The sequence below is a fragment of the Glandiceps talaboti genome, chromosome 7 (genome assembly GCF_964340395.1).
Source record: "Glandiceps talaboti chromosome 7, keGlaTala1.1, whole genome shotgun sequence".
In the NCBI taxonomy this organism is placed as follows: Eukaryota; Metazoa; Hemichordata; class Enteropneusta; family Spengelidae; genus Glandiceps; species Glandiceps talaboti.
In genome coordinates this window covers 15465943-15490698 of record NC_135555.1, presented here as the reverse complement: position 1 = coordinate 15490698, position 24756 = coordinate 15465943, and the positions used below count along the sequence as shown (strand labels likewise).

At 35.1% G+C, this 24756-nt stretch overlaps 1 protein-coding gene across 2 annotated transcripts; it reads left to right on the top strand.

The window, feature by feature from the left end:
• Positions 1-314: 314 nt before the first annotated feature.
• LOC144437237 (uncharacterized) lies at positions 315-20273 on the top strand. 2 transcript variants are annotated; one of them, XM_078126139.1, is made up of 14 exons: positions 315-542; positions 1116-1211; positions 5406-5613; positions 7482-7592; positions 8139-8249; positions 9090-9200; positions 12121-12231; positions 12514-12627; positions 13290-13397; positions 13836-13946; positions 14354-14461; positions 16270-16380; positions 18571-18681; positions 19796-20273. In XM_078126139.1, the coding sequence occupies exons 1-14, from the start codon at positions 363-365 to the stop codon at positions 19987-19989; spliced, it is 1785 nt and encodes a 594-aa protein (XP_077982265.1). In that variant the 5' UTR covers positions 315-362; the 3' UTR covers positions 19990-20273. The 2 variants fall into 2 exon arrangements, with proteins under 2 accessions (XP_077982265.1, XP_077982266.1); XM_078126140.1 differs by lacking the exon at positions 7482-7592.
• Positions 20274-24756: the final 4483 nt, after the last annotated feature.

Below are 24756 nucleotides of genomic sequence, written 5' to 3'. Positions count from 1 at the left end.
AATTTTGAAAATTTTGAACAGAAAAAAATGACTTATTTAAACAGCCACAGTGACTGTGTGCCAAAAACTATTGAAAAAAATATTGTATTTTCCAACAGAAGTAAACATTGTAAAATTAGCGATTGTACATTTGAAAAGATTAATTGAAAAAATACTGTATTTACCAACGGAAGTAAACATTGTAAAATTATTACCAATTAACATTGTTTGTTTTTCGATTCATTTTATTTCCATACAAAAATGCAATTGCAAAAAAAGAAGCAAAAAGACTATATAAATGCCTTGTAATAGGGTTCAGTAGTAGTTGGGCTGACGATTATATTGTCGAATGGTCCGAGACGCCAGTTTGGCAACGAACGAAAATGCGCCATTTGTTAGTTATTGCGGTGTGTATTTTGTTGGTTTACTCGATCGTAGAGGCCAACAAAATCAAACCTGTGAAAAAGAACGAATATGTAGCTGCTGAACTGCACACAAAACCTGAGTTGAAGAACGTCAAGAAAGAAAAAATCCTGGATAAGACGAAGGTATCTGAATTAAAGGTGAGATACTGTAACTTCTTCCTCGGACAGCACAACTCATAAATACATTTTTTAAACTTAGATATGAGAATTGATAATGAATACGAATCAAATTTCATGGTGAGTGAATCTTCAAATTTAAAAAAAAAACAGTTCTGATAACAAGGCAAGCCATGCTGCATTAGACATTAATTTGATTTTAATTTTATAGGCGAAAGGTTTTAGCAAAATTACATTTGAAAGATATTGAATGTGCCCTAAACGTGGAACACTTACAAACTAGAATTTGTTTTAAAGAAGCTATCATCTCCATAACACAAAGGTAGAAAAACGACAATATTTATGATTTTCGAACAACCCGGACAAACAGTAATCTTCAAGATTATGCGATATTTTACTTCAGTTTTATTTAACTTTTATCTAGATATGAACAAATGGTATTTTTTTTATATAAGCATCACTTATCATGTCAATAAGCATAGCTCGATCAGATGTTCAAAACAAATATACACAAAGTTTGCAAGAATATTGGATGGGGAGGGTAGCAAGCACAAAGGGAATTTTTTAAATTAGTTATCTTTTTCCATATTACAGGACACTCAAAAGACGCTGAATCCACGACCTGGCATCAAGACAAATGAAAAATCAGAAAAGGAGGAACTTGGCAAAGAGAGAGCTACAACTGATCAAGTAAGTTTATTCACCAAGTTTTTTTTTGTAACAGTAATCGAATACTTGAATTTGGTCATTTTTGGCCAAACTTTCATATACAAATGAAATTGCCGTACAGACCATTTCTGTGCAAAGTTTATGATCAACTTATCAAATCTCTGTTCGATAAAGGAGAACTATAAAAGGACAACGTTATGGGAAAATTTTTGACAACTATTATGTCATTTTCTTGATACTGGACACTCAAAAGAAGACAGTCACTTCTCATAGAAAGACGACTCCGAATCGAAAAGCTGACCTCAAGAAAGATATAAAATCTCAAAAAGACAAACTTAAACAAGGGAGGGTTAAACCTGATCAAGTAAGCATTTCAGTTTTTGTCTAAAAGTAATATATTACTAGTACTTTACAGCCAGGAGAGGTCGTTCCATTGTATGTTTGCAACAGATTTTGCAGCTTTGCCGCAACATTATACACCTCATGTATAACATCACGATCTTTGATTTGGTTAGTTCTATTGTATTCTAAAAACTAAACGTTAAATCATGACTAGCAAGTAGTATGTAGTTGTCCACTGATTGAGTCCATGGTTTTTTATTTGGTTTCTGGAGCTAAATGTTTAGGTTGATTTTCCGTCGTAGTCCGTCGTCCGTCGTCCATTGCATTGTTCGTCTACCGTCAACTTTTCCTATTTTCATCCTTTTCTCCTAAACCGGCTTTGGTATTTGGTTTGCGTGTCCCTTTAGGGAGACTATTCAGATTTGTTCATGCCACATTTGATATGCATGTCATTTGCTATTTTCAGCAGTGCAGGAAGTAGACAGGCTATACACAAAATAATATATACACTTTGACATAATGTCGTCAAGAGAGTTAAGTTTACCTGTTCGTAAAGACGAATAATCATGACAACCAAGACCACGAGAACCAAAAGCTTATTGATGATTTGGAACATTTTGGGATAGTTAACTTGACTTTTCGAACATTTTACTTTCGAGTGGTGTATATATACTTTCCTAAATATGTTAACAGAGTTTCGCATTTCTGTAGAAAAGCTATCTAGTCTGCCCAGTAATTTATTGTTTTGGTTATTCGACATCTGTCGGAGAATGCATCATTTCCATTATGTGATCATTTGAAAGCATAATGATTGGATTTTTGTATTATATAGTATTCGTATGTTACAAGCCACCCGTCGTGTGATTTTCTGGCTAGCTCTGATAGGTTTGCCGATAATGCCGATTTGTCGCTCGTGGTTGACTGTAGAGAGGAGGAGATACTACCGTCTCTCTGCCTGTGTTCGGGAACCGCCACGTTTTTCGTACATCAACAGTAAATTCCGTGCTTAATCATACTATACAAATGTAACCTTTTCTGTGTAGCTGTCACTCATATACTACCTTATTAATTTTACTTCATATTAGCTAAATTAGATTGTATGTACACAAAGATAGAAATAGAAGGGAATTCCATGGTAGGGACATCATTCCTAAACGTTATACCATGGTTTGTAGAATATTATTTATTCCAATCCAAACATGATGCAAACGTCAAACTATATTGTCTTTCCACCAATTTTCATGTGTTTATAACTTCATGGTCAGATTCCCAAATATTCACAGAGAAGTCAATGCTGATCCCGAAACAATCGAGTACGCATGATTTAAAAAAATATTTTATTTCCTTTTGTCACTTGCATGTAGCATTTGTGAGATTTGGGCGCATGTTCATACTTCAGTTTTCCTTTTCGTCACTTTTTCCTTTCGCTATTCACATACGCTCTGAAAACTCACTTCATCGCCACCATGAATTGCTTTCGCCACTCTTCCCGGTTCGTTGCCGTTTCGATTGCTTGAGCCGATCATTTTTCTCACACCGTCTATCCATCGCAATTTTCATTGTCCTTGCCGTCTCTTTCCCGCAATTGCACCGTTCATAATCGCCTTTAATTTGCAGGTTGTAATTATCCCTGCGCAAGATGTACCTGAAATACGCCAGCTTTCTTTTGTTGATTATGTTGAGGATTTTCGGAATCGTGGTTATCTTGTTTTGTGTTCCTTGTAAGAGATTTTAGGAGCACATCCGTCTGTAACACCACAGCTCGAAGGCGTTCATTTTGCTATAGTCATCCTGCGTTGGGGCCCATTACTCACAGCCGTATAACGCAATTGAAAATACCAGCGAGTGAATGAATTTTATTTTTTCACTAGCCACTGGTCAACTACATCACTTTTGTAGTTGAAGGACACTTCCTCGTCCATCAACGATGCCAAGCTTCTCAATTTACTCAGTGCAGTCATATACAAGTTCATGTCCATGCTTTGAAAAAGGTATGAAGTACGAAGATTTCGATTTACATTTAAAGTATTTGAAATAATCGTTCACCATAATTACATTGTAAGTAGACAAGATATAATGGCTTAATAATCCGTACTTTCGCCAGACGTGTGGGATGTTTCTGTAACTAGGTAGACATTAACTACCGTAAGTGTCACTACAATTTCCACAGGTGTAAAATCAATGATTCCCATGATTGACGTAAGGTTGGGACTAAACCATAACAACCCTGATAAATTAGCAATCCAAGTGTTGCGTTTCGGGTTTCTCCACCTCAGTTGTGTTAGTGGATACGACTCCTTGCTAAGATCGTTTAGGAGAAATTAAAGTTTTTCCACACCACGCAAACTCGTACACCACGCACACCAGAATCGTTCTTGGTCCGCGTAGTTTTTTTTACGTAGTTTTACACCAATGGTACTAAATTGAATACAGATACTATGGATTTAGGTTCATTTATGATCTTGTTATCAATGTTCAGTTCGTGTATATCTTTACGCTGACTTTGTGGAATAATCTGTTTAAGTGTATGCCATAGCTTGTCGGGTTTATGGAGGTTTTCTAGAATCAATCCATCATAGTAATCTGTTTTGGAATCTCTTGTAGATATATTCACCTGATTTCTATAGTATTTATATTTCTCCCTGCGCAGTAACGATTTTACTCTACCTGCCCTTTTGCGGAAGTAGTGCCGCTGATAAATCAGTGTTCTGATTTCATCAGTGACCCAAGGTATAGCATTACGACTGACTCTTCTAGTTATTTTTGGGGCATGCTTATCACAAATACTACTTAGTATGTTCTGAAAACATTCCCAGGAGTCATCTATGTGGTCAAAAGCTTCTTATACACACCATGGAAAGTATCTGACTTCTTGTTTAAAAGCCTCATTATCAACCATTTCCCACTCTCTTGTGTGGATAATTTTAGGAGGTGGTTTAGGTACATGACCTGTGTGGACGCAATAGATAAGGTCATGATCACTAATGTCAATCGACATAACACCAGCAGCCGATACCTCATCACAAGACACTGATGTAAAGATATGATCAATAACTGTCTGTGAGTGTTCAGTTGTCCTTGTGGGATCATTAATTAGTTGTCTAAGCTGGTGATCTGCTGTCGGTCGGTAAGACGTTTAGAGTAGCAATTTCTATTATTCACTAAACCTATGTTAAAGTTACCAAAAAGATAAATATACGAATCTAGTTTAATCGGGCCACACCTTTTTTCCCGATTCACTGCTAGCCTTAATAATTGGTCACTCGAGTCACTTAATATGAAGTTGAATTCATAAATATATGTATGCGTTGGCAAGCATATATCGGACGTGTTCCATCCCCGGTCCGATAAATTCAGTGCCAGCTCGCTTTGCATCGCCTGACTCGTGTCATGACTATCATTTGCTCTACAATTGAGAAATGACGTAGTACTTATCAATTCATCGATTAAACATTGGAAGATATTTTCGTGGCGGAGTACTCAACTAAAACGAGAACCTAGATTTAAATTCGAGGGGCTATAAAGTAGACTGTATAACTGGTCATCATAATCATTTATGTACCAATTTCTTTAAAATGGTACTACTATCAATACGTCTCAGTGCTTTTCCCGTTGTTTAAAATTGCATGGATAAAATGACAACTACAAGTCAGGTGACTAAAATAACACATTTGACAAAGTTTACAAAGTGAAGTGACAATAACAATTACATAACGTGACAAAAAAGATAAAAATTACTGATGAGTCTACAAGGATAAAAATAACAATTACGTGAATAACGTAACTAAAATGCTACAAATTACTGAGAGCTTGGTGCTAAAATATGGATATCCAGTCTAACTTATCAGATTTCTGTTATAATTTATTATATAGAGAGATTCTTTCCAAAATCCACACAACAAAAAAGGAACGAAACGACAAGATACTGATTTGATTTCACCGATGGGAGATTTCTTTGGCTGCCCAATGAGAGTTTATGACAGCTACGGATTGGTACATTTTACGTTCGAAAACATTGAACTATATAGAAGATGTGATGGACACGTAGATTGTGCAGACGAGAGCGATGAGAAAAATTGCGGTGAGTTTCCATATGAAATGATAAGGCGGCATTTATCTGTGTATTTTCTATGTCTTTAAATTTTCTATGATGAAAGAGCTTTCTCGATTCGCGTTCGTCGCTTGTGGAATGCTCTGCCGCCCTTCCTTCGGTCAGTAATGTTATTACAGCCATTTGAAGCCCATCTTTTGACTGATATGTATTGTAAAGCGCAAAGGGATTATTAATGGAATTCACTATAGAAGAAATGTAGATTAGCTTAGATTAGATTAGATTATATTAGATTACATTATATTAGATCACATTAGATTAAATTAGATTAGATTGATTATATTATATTAGATTAGATTAGATTAGATTAGATTAGATTAGACTAGATTAGATTCTGATACGGTATATGTTTTTCTCATTGGTCTGCTATTTCCATAGTTGAGTTTGTCCGTTAACATAGTTGATCTGTGTCTACGATAGCGCACGCACACAGTCAGCTTGTCAGTGATCTCATATCGAGTGGGTAATATGATTTGATGCCCATTAGTTGATTGGTCGCAGTGGGGAGTGATTATCTACATCAGACAGTTTGAGGAACTCGTCAAGCAAATATTATATAATTGCTGCGAAATCCCGACATGTACCAAAAGTATTAGGTGTGGTAGTTTCACATGTAATTGCCATGTAATGTAAATTTAAATATTATGTAAATCTAGACATGGACAGGTATTGATAACAACTTTTTGGGGGTGTTGCTAACTTAATCATCTTGAATGGCTACTTTAACAAACAATGTGTAGTCGAGGGCTCTTGTAGCACAGATTGGTCAACTAAAAAACCTATGGTTCAGCTAATGATGACGGATCCGGAGAACTGCAAAGCTAGTAAAGATATATAATATGCACCTAATACAGATGAAGGGTGTCAAGAAAACATACTTTATAAAATATTGGACTCCAGATCTAGGGTCAAGTATTAGTTAGTAGGTCGATTTATGTCATGGTATTTTGTACATCTTATAAATGTGTGCTATCTGATATGTATGGTACAGTTAACGTTTATGCTTTGTCTTTCATTAGTCGCATTTATCAATGACTTCAGGAAATCTGCTTTAATGTAGGTATTGAAATATTATAATATCTTTGTTGGAATATCGAGAAAGTGAAAGCGCATTTAAGAAACAAGTTTGAAGGTTTTCCGCCGAACACATCAAATATGTTAATTCTATGTTTAATATAGTCTAGAGACAATTATTAAAGTACGGATATATATATATTATTTAGAATATTATCAAGGAATATTTGTGAAAAAAATACAATTGCATTACTTTCATTCAAGTTTTTTTTATTAGGGCTATTGCTTTCATGATATTTTACAAAGGATGTTTGCTGTTTTATATGAATATCATTTATGAATATCTATATCTCTTTCATTAGTCACATCTGTCAGGATGAACTCATTTAATGTAATGTAATGTAATGTAATGTGATGTAATATGATGTAATGTAATGTAATGTAATACAATTGCAATGTGATGTAGTGTAGTGTAATGTAATATGATGTAATGTAATGTAATGTAATTTAATGTATCCATTGAGATATCCAGGCATGGTTAACATTCATCCGATAAAAAAAAGAGAAAATGCATTAATCATCACTGAGCGATAAAATTTTAGGATTTTCCTAGGAATACACATCTAAATGATGAATAAATACTGTTGTACGAATTCCATTTCATCAGGTTTTTGATGACGGTACCGCGATTTTAATTGAAACTTACCACGGCATTGGTTCCATGTATTATATTTTCAGCAAGACATGCGAGCTATAAAATACAAAGAAACAAACACTAACTCACTAACAAAAACCCAATAGCTTCATGATTTCATTTCCAACAGATTACTGTAGTGACAATGAATTCTCATGTGGGTCTGGTTATTGTATTCCTTCGTATTGGGAGTGTGATCAGATGAATGACTGTGGTGATAATTCAGACGAACTCTTTTGTGGTATGTCTCGATTTTCAAGTATCGTACAGTGCTTGAAAGAAAATAGTTATATCTTAATATGTGATGTGGTGTGTGTTTTTAGCAATTATACTTAATGTTGATGGGTTAAATAACATACTTGAAGACGTTTACCAATACACACCTGAACGTCATCCAGACATATATTGCAATAGAAAAGTATTGTTGTAAGATTTCCATATCATCAGGTTTTGGATGACGTACCGAGATCTTAATTGGAACTTACCACGGCATTGGTTCTATGTATCATTTCCGGCAAGACGCTTAAGCTATGAAATACAACGAAACACACACTAACTAACTAACAAAATTAAGATGATCTTCCAAAAAATGAGAACATACATTCAAATAACAAGGGTCTTCTTCCGAACACAGATCCAATATGGTAATATGAAAATTCTTTGAAATAGAATCTAGAGTAAACTGTCACGTTGTGGATTTGTATATAGGTTATTATTTTGAGTATGAAGCATGTATTCATGTAACAAAACAAAAACATAAACAGCTGCATGATTTAAATTCCAACAGATTTCTGTACTGGCAGTGAATTTGTATGTTGGAGTGGTGAGTGTATTCCTCTGGAGTGGGAATGTGACGAAATTCTAGACTGCTTTGATGATTCTGACGAGATGAATTGTGGTATGTATTTATTTTCCAATATCATATAGTATTGCAAACAGTTATATAAAAATACATCGTTCTTTTTTTTCTTAAATAATAACGATTTGTAACTATTGTTTCCTGGTTGAACGGTATAGAATGAAGTAAATGTCTTCGTTGATACACATATACGATGACCTAACAGTCAAGTGTTAGTTATTTCGGTTTCTGTATAAATATTGTGGAACGGTTTGAAATGTTTGCTATTCGTCATATAATGTAGCATTTATGCTTCACATTTCTTCAATTACGTCGCTAAATATCAGCATTAAAATATCATAACATAATGTACAAAAGATTGATCCGAAAAGGGGAACAACTTATTATTGTTCTAAAACCGCGACAGTCGTTTTGTTAAAATTAGCGATTAAATTTTAGGATTTTCCTGGGAATACAGATCTAATACATGAATGTACATTATTCTATGAATAGCAATGTAGAGTAAAACTTTAAAGTATTATGGTCGTATATTAGAGATAATTTAATTAACACTTATATGTTACAAAACTACACAGTTACTACGAATGATTTCAAGTGCAACATTTTCGTATAGTGGCAGCTACTTTTCATGTTCCAATGGTCATTGCATTCGTATGATCTAGTATGGTATGGTCTTTTATTCTGTACATCCAAGGCCATCGGCCTAAAATACAAATGAAGTATATAAATTTATCATAATTTCATTTGTAACATTTCCACTAAATATTTTCGTAGTTATGATCTAGTAGTCTTATATGGATATGCATTTAGTGCAGGGGTTTCCATCAACAAGTATATAATACAATGGCAGCTCAGATGCACGCACTTCAATTTCAACAGGTTCCTGTTCTAGCAGTGACTTCATATGTTCCAATGGTAGTTGTATTCCCTACTACTGGGAGTGTGATCTCATAAATGACTGTGGTGATAACTCTGATGAGAGTCATTGTGGTATGTTTTTATTTTCTGATTCCATAGACAATGCTGAGATCTTTATTCATAACTTTGTGCTAGTTGTTCAATTATTCAAACCTATAACGATATTCCCTAAACCATCATTACAAAACCTGTTTGGTATGGGTGTGTAGTCCTTTGTCTGTCATTCGGTTATCCGATTGCTTGCAAATGCTTCTTTGCTTGATAGAGTAATCCACTGAGTGTATCCACTTCGCATACTAGTCCCAGAAATCATTAAGACATATATATGTTAGGGAGGCCCTATTTTTTCTGCTTTTCACTACCCGACGACCCAAATTTACAAGTCCGACATAAAAATAAATAAATAAATAAATAAAATTCACAACATATAATATCATGAGGAACTGCCCCATCTCTGGCAAGAATAAGAAATTGTCTTGGCAGTCGCCGTCAACTACAGTCATGGTGGCGGCGAATACGCTTGTTCATGAAACATAATATTTTTCTCATGATTGAAATTTTTCATGTATTGGGGTGGGGGTTAGACCAGGGGCATGAGGCAACAATTCTGGTGAAACTCGAAAATGATAATGATGTCATACAGGTAATAAAGGCCCAAGTTAGCTATGAGTCACATTTACACACTTCTTTATTTATAGTATATTTTAGTAAAGTCATTATACACGTCTACACATATTTGTTATTTTGGGTGTAAGACCAGAAATGGAATGATTAAAAATATTATATGTATGTACTTGTACACTTTCTGGTCTTTTAAATAATGAAACATTTTTTTATAATAATCGCAGAAAAAAGTTTATATAAACATGGAAGACTCCAAACAAGAATAAAGAAAAAAGAAAGTATACGGATAGACATGGTGCAAAATCGAACGCTTAGTGTGCTCGCGACAGCTGACACGCTCCGCTGCTTGGCGTGCACGAGCTCAAATGTATTCCTTGTTTAAACTTGTAATACAGAGGGGTAGGACACGGCATCCAATAAACCAATCAGGACGCTTCAAATCGAACATGTGACCCATGAATTTTCTCTCGAAGCTTGATACCACCTGCTGCCCTCTTGTGGTGAGATATATATTTCGCATGTTGCAGTACATTGTGGCGTTTGCGGGACAGTAAAACAGATTGCCAAAACAGCATATTATATGAACTGAAGCTCCGAAACGGTGCGTCTTTTGCGAGGGATATAAACAAAAACACAATTGATAATATTGGTTTAATCAATATTTAGTGCCGTAGAGTTGCGGTAGGCTCGAACACACAGTCGATTCCGGTCTATATTATTTTCATAAAATTACGTAAAAATAATCATTAAACATTACTCGTCATATCTGTGTCTCTTCAAACTATACCTTTGAATGAAAGAGAAAACGTAACAACATCATTTGACTGAGTAAACAAATACTTGTAAATTTGCCCGAAACAGAAAGCGTCCGTGAACGAGGGCGATATGGTTTCAAGCTTACGACGAAAATGAACACCAAAGTGTCCTACCCCTTCTTTTTTAGCAAATGAGCAAATTGAGCAAATTGAGCAAATGCTGAGCTCGTGGAGGTTGAATTTTCAAATTCCAAGATTCGAATCATTCGATCTCGCGATCGCGCGACAAGACAGAGAAGTAAATTCTACGACCGCTGGAGGCGCTATTCAATTGGTACACTCCACAGCAGCGTCCCGTATGCTATTTGTATTCCAGCGCGATTCGATCGAGTTAAATATATGTGTTTCTCTGTGTATTATAATTAGATATTAATTAGCAATTCAAGATACTGAAATAATGATAAACAAGAACTTGACGGAACTTGTTGATGTTGCTATATTCACGTTATTCAATATTGTTATAGACACCAGAATTGTTGCCTCATGCCCTTGGTTACACGAGAAGCCAATGCTTTGTGTTTTAAAGTTGTGTTGAGAACATGGCAATTGTGTAGAGAATTCTGATTAATATATTTGTGGTATGTTATTATTTTAAAACTTCATTCTGTGAGTTAAAAGAGAAATATTTTATACGTTCCTTGGTGTGTTTGACGTGTGTTGTTGATGCAGGGTTAAATGACCAATTAGGTAACTTTTGTTATGTTATTCATAAGAAAATCTACTACACCGTAGTAGTATTAAAATTGTCTTGATACAGGTGTGTAAGCATTTGTCAGCCAGCCATTCTTTTGTCTTTTCTTTTCCTGGTTCTTCCTTTTTCTGAATGTGAATTTGTCTATTTGTTTGATAATATTATTAATTCGACTGTATTTGTACCGTTTCCCATTTTCCCCTTTATTGCAGTTCAATTCATATAAACTCATGTTGGCTTGTAATTGTCATAGTTTATGACGACTTGCAATTGAAAAATTATTAAATAAAGCTATAAAAGGACGTCAAGAAAGTAGATGTAATGAAATGTCGGATTTGATCGCAACATGTAATAACTGTGTCCTCAGGTATAAGTTATTTTGGTTGATTGTTTCCAAAACATTTCTACTATTAAAGCATATTAAATAAAGTTTGTTATCTGATATACATAGCATAAATAACGTTATCTTGATGACATTGTCCTTCTCCGGTCACACCTGCTAATGACTGTATGATAGATCTAAATGAAATATTATATTTAACAGATCGATCCAAAGTGCGCGAGTATAATATAGATTTTTGTTTCTAAATACACAACTGATTTAGTAATGTCATCTGAAGAAAGAAGCCTCAAATTGTGTTATATTAGTTATTATTTATTGTCACTAAAATAAGTGCTAGAAATGTTGCTTTATCAGAATTCCATTTCAACAGATTTATGTGACCTCGGTAATTTCCCATGTTTGAATGGGGGTTGTATTCCTTGGGACTGGCAGTGTAATCAGATAGATGACTGTGGTGATAATTCAGATGAATTAGATAGTACAATGACAGCTCAGATACACGCACTTCAATTTCAACAGGTTCCTGTTCTAGCAGTGACTTCACATGTACCGATGGTAGTTGTATTCCCTACTACTGGGAGTGTGATCTCATAAATGACTGTGGTGATAACTCTGATGAGAGTCATTGTGGTATGTTTTTTTTCTGATTCCATAGACAATGCTGAGATCTTTATTCATAACTTTGTGCTAGTTATTCAGTTATTTAAGCCTATAACGATATAGAAAACTACTGTTGTACGATTTCCATATCACCAGGTTTTGGATGACGTACCGAGATCTTAATTGAAACTTACCACGGCATTGGTTCCATGTATTATATTTTCAGCAAGACATGCGAGCTATAAAATACAAAGAAACAAACACTAACTCACTAACAAAAGCCCAATAGCTTCATGATTTCATTTCCAACAGATTTCTGTGGTGACGATCAATTCTCGTGTGGGTCTGGCGGTTATTGTATTCCTTCGTACTGGGAGTGTGATCAGATGAATGACTGTGGTGATAATTCAGACGAACTCTTTTGTGGTATGTCTTGATTTTCAAGTATCGCACAATGCTTGAATGAAAATAGTTATATCTTAATATGTGATGTGGTGTGTGTTTTTAGCAATTATACTTAATGTTGATGGGTTAAATAACATACTTGGAGACGTTTACCAATACACACCTGAACGTCATCTAGACATATATTGCAATAGAAAATTACTGTTGTACGATTTCCATATCATCAGGTTTTGGATGACGTACCGAGATCTTAATTGGAACTTACCACGACATTGGTAACTATTTGTAACTATTGTTTCCTGGTTGAACGGTATAGAATGAAGTAAATGTCTTAGTTGATACACACATACGATGACCTAACAGTCAAGTGTTAGTTATTTCAGTTTCTGTATAAATATTGTGGAACGGTTTGAAATGTTTGCTATTCGTCATATAATGTAGCATTTATGCTTCACATTTCTTCAATTACGTCGCTAAATATCAGCATTAAAATATCATAATATAATGTACAAAAGATTGACCCGAAAAGGGGAACAATTTTGAAATAGAAGTTTTCTGATTAGTATTCTAAAACCACGACTGTTGTGATTTTTTAGATTAATTTACACGTTGATTGAAAATGATTTTCATTATGACATATATGAAGCAACAACAACTCTGATGCCCGATTTCTATTTCACCAGGTTCCTGTAGTAGCAGCCAATTCTCATGTGATAATGGTAACTGTATTCCTTTGACCTGGGAGTGTGACCGAGAAAATGACTGTGGTGATAATTCTGATGAGATATGCGGTATAACTTTATTTTCAAAAATCACACACTTAAAGCTCATAATGTTTGCTCGTGATATGCAATGTACAGTTAACCTTTATGCTGTCTCTTCTTCCGTCGCATGTCAGAATAACTTTATAATTATAATACTAATTATAAAGTGATATTAAATCTGGATAAACTCTTATTACAGTATGGTCGCTTACTATTCCTATATATATATATATGTTACAATAACCAGATGTAAACTAATCGCTTCCATCATGATTTTCATATATCCTTTCTTATCATCTCTGTAAGTTCCAAATTATATAAAATATAAAGGGAGTATTGGTCTGATATACGACACGTGCATTTTGTCATTGTCAATGTATGTACACAATTAAACGTAATTTGTAACCTGAATTCGGGAGATAATGCCGTGGTGAAAACTCACACTCATGTTTTTCATTTCAACAGGTTTGTGTACTATAAATGACTTCACATGCTTGAATAGTAATTGTGTACCTTTGAATTGGGTGTGTGATCAGACGGATGACTGTCGCGATAACTCTGACGAATCGGATTGTGGTATGTCTTTATTTTCAAATTAAATAAAGTGAAAAATGCTCATATTTGCACAAGTACTTGGCGAGTTTTACAATTGTTGTTGCCGTAGAATTAATTGATACACACATACGATTACCTAACAGTCAAGTGCTAGTTATTTGGGTTGATTGGATAAATATTGTGGAACGGTTTGAAAAAAAATGCTATTTTACGTACAATGTAGCATTTATGCTTCACATTTCTTAAGTTTAATACATCTGTAAATATCAGCATTGAAATACCATAATGTATAAAAGATTGATCCCAAAACGGGAACAACCTTTGAATAGAAGTTTTCTGATTATTGTTCTAAAACCACGACTGTTGTGATTTTTTAGATTAATTTACACGTTGATTGACACTCTGATACCCGATTTCTATTTCACCAGATTCCTGTAGTAGCAGCGAATTCTCATGCGATAATGGTAACTGTATTCCTTTGCACTTGGAGTGTGACCGAGAAAATGACTGTGGTGATAATTCTGATGAGATATGCGGTATAACTTTATTTTCAAAAATCACACACTTAAAGCTCATAATGTTTGCTCGTGATATGCAATGTACAGTTAACGTTTATGCTGTCTCTTCTTCCGTCGCATGTCAGAATAACTTTATAATTATATCTAATACTAATTATAAAGTGATATTAAATCTGGATAAACTCTTATTACAGTATGGTCGCTTACTATTCCTATATATAAGTTACAATAACCAGATGTAAACGATCGCTTTCATTATGATTATTTTCTTAATATGCTTTCTTATCATCTCTGTAAATTCCAAATTAAAAAAACATTCCACCAATGGCGTTGTAGCACAACTGTACAGTTTTTATAAATGTTTATCCATATGCTAGTCCATGCTAACAATAGGTGTTCATTTGCTGAATCCAGTTGCCTATCCCACCATGTTGCTATCTTTGCGATATACGCGATCATTTGGCTGTTGCTACGGGCATGGTCATGTTGCTACATTACAGAATCAAGCCATTAGCTAAGGAAGTGGGGTTTCTTATCTTTCTTATCACTGAATAATGTCTGTTGGCAATATTTACAAATGTGATAAAGCACTATTACATAACACATCAGGCTAAGCTCAATATCTAAGTGTGAAGCCCCTAATGTCATATCAGTTGTTATCAGTTTTACTGACCCATTATCAGTGACATTGCAAATAGCCTTAGAGATGCAAACAATTTTTATGGCACTCGACTTGCTGGCTCACCAAGTCGGGAAAGTAGCACTTGAACTGCTAATGCAAAGAATCCGTCATGAGATATATTTGCATACATTTTCGAATGTTTTTGTTCACCTGTGTATGAATTCCTGATATTATCTTTGTAATGGCTGTTGCTATATTCGTGGTCTTGTTGCTAGGCAAATTTATACTTTAAAAAAATGTTTTTATTCAATTGTCTATTAATCCCCGTTATCTTCGCAATATATGTGATCATTTGGCTGTTGCTATAGGCGTGGTCTTGTTGCTAGGCATATTTACATACACATTTTGAATGTTTATTCAATTGTCTATTAAACCCTGTTATCTTTGTGAAATACACGACCGTTTGGCTGTTGCTATGGGCGTGATCATGGTTGCTAGGGTATTTGCATACATTCTTTTGAATGTTTACTCACTTGCCACTTGCCAGATGATGTTGTTATTTGACCAAAATATACTGCCATTTGTTTGTTGCTAAGTGCGTGGTCATGGTTACTAGGGTCAATTTTGTCAAAATGTTTTGAAGAAAATCTGCTGAAACATCTCAACAAGTTTCAGACTCATTGACCAAGTACTTTTTGAGATATAAGTTTTTGACCAAAAATGAACATTCTTACACCAAATTTGTATATCACTCATGGAATCATTGTATGCTTAATATTTCTTCGTCAATACATCCCCATTAAATTTCAGCCCAATCTGCTCAAACACATTTTAGCCCTAATTTGCATATTACTGATGGAATCATCATGTCATGAAAAAATCTTACTTTACCTGATCACACTTACAGAGAGAGAGAGAGAGAGAGAGAGAGAGAGAGAGCGAGAGAGAAAGAGAGAGAGAGAGAGAGAGAGAGAGACCTAGACAGACAGACAGACAGACAGACAGACAGACAGACGCGATCCCTATAGCACTACTGAACCTCAGTTCAGTTGTGCTAAAAAATATAAAGGGTGTATTGCTCTGATATATGACACATGCATTTTGTCATTGTCAATGTATGTACACAATTAAACGTAATTTGGAACCTGAATTCGGGAGATAATGCCGTGGTGAAAACTCACACTCATGTTTTTCATTTCAACAGGTTTGTGTACTACAGATGACTTCATATGTGGGAATGGTAATTGTGTACCTTCGAAATGGCTGTGTGATCAGAGGGATGACTGTGGCGATTACTCTGACGAATTGAATTGTGGTATGTCCTTATATAGAGTGAGAGAAATGCTCATATTTGCACAAGTACTTGGCATGTTTTACAATTGTAGTTACCGCAGAATTAGATGACATATATAGTTTGTAACTTTTGTAGCCATGGTTACAAATCTATCTTAGTACGATTGTGTAAGCATTTGTCTGTCCTTTTTTTGTATTTTTCCGTTCCTAAGTTTTGCTTTTCCTAGCCTGTCTATCTGTTTGACGTTATTTTCCTATGTATTTTTCCGTGGCATATTTTTCCTGTTAATGCAGTTGATATCAACTCAAAACTGTAACGAAAATGAGCAATAACATACTGCTGTCAGAGTGACTTGCTTTCAAAATAGCATTTTTTTGTATTTAATTATTTGAGATGTCTACAAGATCATCCCATTTACAGAAACGGAAATTGGGAAAGACTAACTACAATCAAATTAATAAAAAATGCAAAAAATAACAAAGATAAAATTACCAAAAGTCCCGTAAAATTCACAAATCAACTATTAATAACATTATTGAGACTGGAAAATAAGTCGGCGTTTTACAAAGTAATGATGAAACTGAAAATCCTATGTAAAAACGATTCTTCCTTTGAGTAGAATTAAAACGAGCCACGATTCCTGAAGAGAACGTGAAACAGATCAATTTCATTAAAATTTAATGCCAAGACAAAAACAAAAACACTTTCAATTCATACGTTTTAGCTTCATTCTTGCTATAAAAGTGCATAAATTGTATGAAAAATATCGTGTGTCGGCATCTGTAAGAAGCAAATTTTTCACTTTACAACAGTTTGCGTCCCAGTTGGTGTTCCAAATGAGCTCCAAATCATGGCGAAAATATGAGTTATACTGTAAGAAAGAAAGAAGTGGTATGTAGATGTTGTATTTTAGTAATACAATGTATCGTGTCAATGCATCTCTCAGGAGGAAGATTCACTTTAAAAACGTTCTGAGTTTGAATTGGCTTCCCAAATAAGTTCCAAAGTTTGCGAAAATGTTTGTGTCGGTTTTGAGTTAAGATGTACCAACGTGCTAGGTAATCTAAGATGTTGTACTTCAGTCCTTATGTATTTGTTCATTTGATCATAATTCAGATGAGATCGGTTGTAGTAAGTGTGTATTCCTTGCTAAATATCATGCATGTACAGTGCCATAAATTCATTATATATGGCGTGCATCTATGTATCAGAAAGAAATGCCACTTCGGAGAACAGTTGGGAAAACTATGAGCATGATTTATGAGTTATTCTGTAACAACGAACTGAAAGGTATATGGATGATGTTTTTCAAACCTTATGTTTCTTCATCTAATATGTTGATGTAGAAAATCGAAATTATTTGGAATAGGTTGTACTACCGACCAGTTTTAATGTATGACTGGTAACTGCATTTACTACGGCTTGCATTGTAATGGCTGGGATGACTGTGGTGATAATTCAGATGAGGTGGACTGTTCCAGTATGAATATATATTTATTTATTCGTATATAAATATCACGTGTAGGCTTTAGTAAGATGACACTTGGTCTTATTCGGACAGACTTAGTTAAAGATAATAAGGTACTGTCGCATCTGTCATGGAAATTGACACCAGTTATGTTACACTACTGCGGAGAAGTAGCTTTCGGATAGTAGGGGTACAGACTTATTAAAAGCTATAACAGCTGCAACACAACATAAAAACATTAGTGTAATTATACTCACAGTGTGGTGGTATTCAATTGTTTAAACTTTCTTGATTAGAGGTTGATTCCATCATCATACCAATATACCTTATATAACATCACACACTGTAACCCAATTAGTTGGTGTAACATTGACATTGAACACCGTTGTTCAGAGCATATGTGTACTTAAATGATCTGGTATTGAATTTACTGGGTACTAACTCCTGTGGTTTAGAAAGTAGATCCAATTGAAATGTCTACATCGAAATGAATATCGATCTTTCATCTTATAACTTTGTATATCGACTTTTCATCTTATCACTATTACAGTGAACTTCATTTTCAAGGGCAACTGACTCACTTGGTATGTTCGGTTATATCGTCATAGTAAGTTAACTGTACAAACTGTATTGTAATAGTCAACTGAATTGAAAACCATATGAGGAACATTTGGCTTACTTATTTTCGTGGTTTATCAATCTATTTGATATCGTAAAAGTGTAATGAATATTCCATTAACCAGGTTCGTGTCCTGCTGATCAGTTTGAATGTGGAAATGGTCAGTGTATTTATTCCAGCTGGTATTGCGATGGTTGGAATGATTGTGAAGATTATTCCGATGAGATGTACTGTGGTATGTATTTAATACTATATAAATGTTACATAGAGGCATTGGCTAGTTTTCATTCGGTCTTATTATTTGGATTGACTCATCACTGAAAGATAGAATGTTGATGTAGTTACAGTCATAGCAGGGTAGTCTCTCTAAAAGCTAGTTTTGTCAAAAATTTATTTCTGTGGTATTGATCTTCCAGTAGATACTTTCTTTGACTTTGACTTTGTAAACTATCTTGATTACAGGCTTATTATAGCGTCATTTTTTATCGCTTGTCTTCGTTTGCATCTTGGGAATAAATCAATACAATTCAATTCAATTCAATTCAATTCAATTCAATTCAATTCATTCAATTCAATTCAATTCATACGAAAGATATCCCGTCCCACTTTTACAAACTTCGTTGGTATACCACTGACTCATGGCTAGTGCCTTAGAGGGAATATAGTCAACAAGACGCTGTTATTGTGTCACAATTTGAGATAGTTATCTCGTTTGGGATAGTTTCCAGACTATTCCCTCTCAGGAAAGCATTGCCTACAGCTATTTATGCCAAAAATCGAAACGTTTGTCTTCCAAAATCACGATAATACAGTCGTTATTGACGAAGAAGTTACTCATCTATATTTTAGACTGAGAAGGAGTCGAGTGATCGCACACATTTTGTAGTGTACGTCATCACTACATGTGCGCTCTTTAGAGAAAGTCGTAAGCATTTTGCTCACGTTCATCAGCGCACACACACTAGAGCAATCAGCTGAGCAAAAATTCACTCGTGGCCAAAATTATCAAATTATCGCTAGATATTTGGCTCACGGCCACGAATGACCAAAATCTCATGAAAATTTGGCAGCAAACGAGAGGAATCGGCTGAACAAATTACACCACGAATGAAATTTTGCTCAGCTGATTGCTCTAGTGTGCGCCTGGCTTTAGGCTACCATCGGCATTGAACAACAACTTTTTAAATATGTGTGTAATGGAATTACCTGAAAGTCGAATTTCCCGCTTTCCTTCTGTCTCTTTCTGCCTATGTCTCCCTGGCCAGCATATATTATATTGGCCTCGTAGAAATGATACTCCAAGCGAGCTTTTTATTGTCTCAAGCTAATATCTGGATATTATCATTCAGGCTACTGGAAAAGAGACACCGGTAAAAAGACACTAACCAAGAGTGAGAATTTGCGTAAACAACGCTCTGATACATCAGGACGTGATCGCAGACACGGTCGCAAGAGTAACCAGAAAATGAGTGCCAAAGATCCCAAACAAGGAAAACGCCATGGCCCATCTCCTGAGGAGGCTAAGTACCAAGCCAGACCTTAGGTTATGGATTAACAGAGAGTCCAGTCTATTATTTTAATTCAATAATTGCGTAGCTATGTAGTGCATTGTGCAGAGTTGATTCTCAAATAGACAAACAATTTATTGGTTATTATTAAAGTTAATATGCATAAATGAGTCATAATGTTGCTTGCCATTTTGTGGGGAAAGTATATTTGGTATTTGTTTCCTCTTATTAAAACTGATATGTATTAATTCGATATCCATGAACATCATGTTCATTTTTATCCATATGGTGAAGGGTCAAAATAATATTACATCGTTACGGCATAACGTAAAAGTATTTGTGGTAGTGACTTTATTTAACTTGTGTATGTGTGATTGTGGATTTGTATGGACATGACACACAATCGATTTAAAATTACATTATTTAGAGTATTTCTCGGAATGGTACACATAAACTTATATTCCTTTGTTCAGGCCACCTTTCCCCCCACCTCTCCCCCATCCCCACACGGGAGTTCACAAGTACCATTAAATTGGAATGGGTGATGGTCCTCATTATATAATGTTTCAATTTTATTTTGCCCATAGTTATTGGTGACTGGAGACCACATACTGAAACTTCAATATCAAAATAAACAAAAGTTCCACAAAACAAAGTACACAAATTGTATTCACAAACGTCGACAAGAATACGTTTTATTGTGTAATTTTGCTCAGCGTATTTCATTTTTCTGTAATATCATGCTTGACTGTCTCATGTTGGTGGTGTCTCTATGAATGAATGTACACATGCAGTAAATACATACAGCCGTTGCCGTGTTTGTAGTTCATGAATAAATACACACGTTGAATACATTTTTGCGCTTATTATGATATTAAGTGAAAAAACATCACTGTTCAGACTGTTTATTGGCTTCCTATTGGTTCCTATTGGTTATCCTTCTCCGCTGAATGTAGTATTCTTCCCGCCAAAATTCATCTATCTATCTATCTATCTATCTATCTATCTATCTATCTATCTATCTATCTATCTATCTATTTATTTATTGTTTGCTGGTTTGTTTTATTTATTTAGTTTATTTGTTTGTTTGTTTTCGCAAACATAACTAACTAAGCCTGAGTGCCCCTTGACAGAACTCCTGATATCATATCTACACATCAGCCGAATAACTATTGGGGACTGGTTAAAATTTAACCAAAATCCTGACTGATCAAACATATTTGCAGGTGTGGGTCATTTCTATAAATAACTGGGACTTTCCAGCAGGTAGGCTCTTTCAGAATTACATTTGTCTAATTTCCACCATTCTCACTGCTATATTTCCTGGTCTGTGTTGGTCCCTCTGTAGATATATTGTTATAGAATTCGAACTGGAATATTACTGGTACATGTAAGAAGGTGAGATATACTCTTGTGCTAATTTTGAAATGTGTGAACGTGCATATACAAGGCGGACATGAAACCCTAATAACCACAACAGGGATGTTAACTATGACCTCTACAAGCTTAGGCCTTTCTACCATTTCTCTATCACCTACATTGTAAGAGCAAATATATAAATACCAAACTTTTTCTGGACACCATTCAGGGTATGACTCAGACTCTGAATGCCAACATATGAAACACTTAAAGAGTTATAATCAGCTGGTATTTTTAAAAAACAAATCAAATAAAGTAAAAATAGCGCCTTAGTAGATACGCCTTGGAAAGGTGTATATGCCTGTCCCTCTCACATAGCAGTGGTGATAGGGTTGGGTAGTTGTTTATAGGGTATAGAATCCCTGGCTTTTAACTGTTATTTCAAAAAATATATTCTTTCCTTATGTAAAATCTTTGTCAATCGTGTGATATTACAATGTATCTTAATTTCCAGATACTGAGACTACAGCTTTAATGAAGGAAGTATACGCCTACTGACATTTTGCTGACTCAGAAGCAAAAATCAACAAACTAACGTCCCCTATATCAAACAATTTCTGTGGTAAGTCAAGGCTTGCAATTTGCTTTCTTAAACGTTTGATAGCATATAGGTATACTCTAGAGAGTGTGACTACAAAATTACTAAAATAGCTCCAATCGTATTGTAGCACAACTGACTGTGTAAATTTTGTGCATTCAATTGGAACAATTCACGTTTCTATGCTGGCTTCGTCAGAGTCTGGTTGACAAAGCCAAAGTGCATGGTCCATTCTCCCCACCCGTCATCCGCCATGTATTCCCACACGCAACAACCAAAGAAGGCAGAGACTGACACACAAAGTTTCCTAGATATGTCTTCAGTAGTAATGTTGCCACATGTTAGTATAAAAATAAGCCAATACTTTACAGTGGTTGCTATGGCTTTTAAAATATTTTGTTAGGACATGCCCAAAGCTGGTGGTAACACTTCAGCCATACAACAATGGCATGGCCATAATGGTAACTTGGAGGTTAATGAAGTTAATATATAATTTCAAAAGCTCACTGCTCGATGTATTTGTAAACTATCAAAATAATTGACTTTTTTATTTTTTGTTAGTTTTTTGTTTATATTTGAATGTTTCATCACTTATCATTATGTTACCAAAGGGCACTGAGTATGCTGACATGTTATTAGTTGTAAGGCATATATGGGGTCTATATGTGTGTCAGTATTTTTTTTAGCACAACTGAACAACAGAGTTCAGTCATGGTACGTACGTTATTTATCCCAAACAAACCCCCAAACATTCTAACCTTTTGTCTGTCCAATCTGCCCAGACTTTTGGAATTAAAGATTTTTGGCCAAAACGTCACATTTTTGAGCTAAGTAAATCACACATACCCCTATTTTCTTAAACAGATTGTTGTCAGATAAATATTTATATCATTGGAAATCAAGAAAGAAGACATGGCAGCCAACTTTGATCTGTCTGAAGAACTTAAGACAACACCAGAAAAGACCAACTATGCCAGGTTATGTAGACTTCTGATTGATGGTGGTACCAGAGCTTTGAGAGAAGTCTTTGATAGTGTCCATCCACCTAATAGTCTAACTAATAATCTTGCTCAGTTTAATAACAAAACGAGTCTGAACAAACTGAAACCTAGAGTCATCAACCCTAAACAGTGGAATATTTTGTATCCTACGACTGGAAAAGTTAATTCCATGCACTTTGACATCACATTGTTGACGGCTCTGCTTAGGAATATTTGTAACCTGCACCCACCAAAGACTGGGTGGGATAACTTGCCACCAACATCTGACACAAGTAAAGAAGCTGATATTGCCCGTATCAAGTATTATCGTAATGAACTTTGTCATGGTCAAACAAGTGTCAATGACTTGCATTTTCAAGGTTACTGGTGTGAGATTGCTGAGGTACTGGTCCGTCTTGGTGCCAAAAAGGATGACATTGAAAAACTTAAAACTAGTTCTCTGGACAGTGAACATGAACAAAAGTACATTGAAAGTCTAGGGGAATGGAGGTACAAAGAGGAAGAAGCAGAAGACTTAGTGCAGTCTATACTGAAGATGATAGATTTCAGAGAAAGGAACAAAATCTACTGTCAGAAACATGAAAATGATCATCTTAGCATGTACTGTGAAAAATGTGCTGAAGCTATCTGTTCCATATGTGAACGCATTCAACACAGAGATCATCAAATGTTAGATATAAAAGTTGCAGCACAGTCTTGGCGTCAAGAAAAAATAACAAACTCTATTTCACAGATAGAGAGAAAACTTTCTAAAACAAAGGAGAGCTTACTCTCTGCACAGAAAGCAGCTGAAGTTTTGGCGCAAGGCTTCTCCACAAAGCAAGAACAGATAAGCAACCTGTCTTGTGAAGAAAACAAAAAGATAGAGTTGTCTAAGGAACTAAGAGATCACTATGAAACGATGACGTCAGATGTAGCTGAGGACACCAGTAATTTGCAAGCAAATATTGATGTCATTGATGAAACAATTACCTATCTCAAACAGGTTTTGTCCATTGAAAATGACACAAAATTACTAACAGAGTGCAGCACAATAAATGATCACCTGAAACGAAGTGAACAATTGGAAAGTGACTTTCTCCACTGGTACATTGATAACCTTCCTGTAGAGGTTAGACAGATAAATGGAAACCATGATCTGTATTTACCAGCTATTGCAGCACTATCAACTGTTCACCACATACTAGTTAATCCAAGTTATCAGAATCCCATCAGAAAGTATGACAGGTTGAAATTTGAAATGTGCGCAAAGAATTACTATGGGGATCATGTGTATGACAATGAGGGGTTGAAAGTGACCTTGACAGATAGTGAAGGCGAAGTGCATACATGTACATTAGGTTTTGAGTCTGTACAAGTAGAACAAAGGACAAACCTTACACACACTGTAACATATGAGATGCTAGCAACAGGTGTTCTTGAAGTGTTAGTTAAATTGCATGATAAGGATGTGAAAGGTTCATCACTCACAATCAGAGATGTAATTCCAACTTTTAAAGTCACGCGCATAAAGTATGAAGATGAGAGCATTGAAAATCAGTCTGAATTGGCTGATGCATCATCGATAGCAGTGAATAGTCAGGGTAAATTAATAGTGGCTACCTATTCCACATACGATGAAAGGTCTGGTTTGCACATATTTAATCAAGACCTTAGTAAGGAGAAAAGTGTCAAGTTAACCTTAAAATGTGAAAAGTGTTGCCCGAGTGAAGTCATATTTTCGGCTCACAACACATGTTTGATGACAGGTTGTGACTCCCATCCAGTGTGTGAATATGATTTAGATGGTAATTTTATCAGAGTAATTGGAGAAGGCAAGATGAAAGGAGCATATAGTCTAGCTG

What these genes read in the sequence shown, in the direction of transcription:
- LOC144437237 (XM_078126139.1), top strand. Translation starts at nt 363, where the DNA reads ATGCGCCATTTGTTAGTTATTGCGGTGTGTATTTTGTTGGTTTACTCG. An exon ending in CGAAGGTATCTGAATTAAAG is followed by an intron (nt 543 to 1,115) that starts GTGAGATACTGT and finishes TCCATATTACAG; the next exon opens with GACACTCAAAAGACGCTGAA. An exon ending in CTCTGATGAGAGTCATTGTG is followed by an intron (nt 12,232 to 12,513) that starts GTATGTTTTTTT and finishes CATTTCCAACAG; the next exon opens with ATTTCTGTGGTGACGATCAA.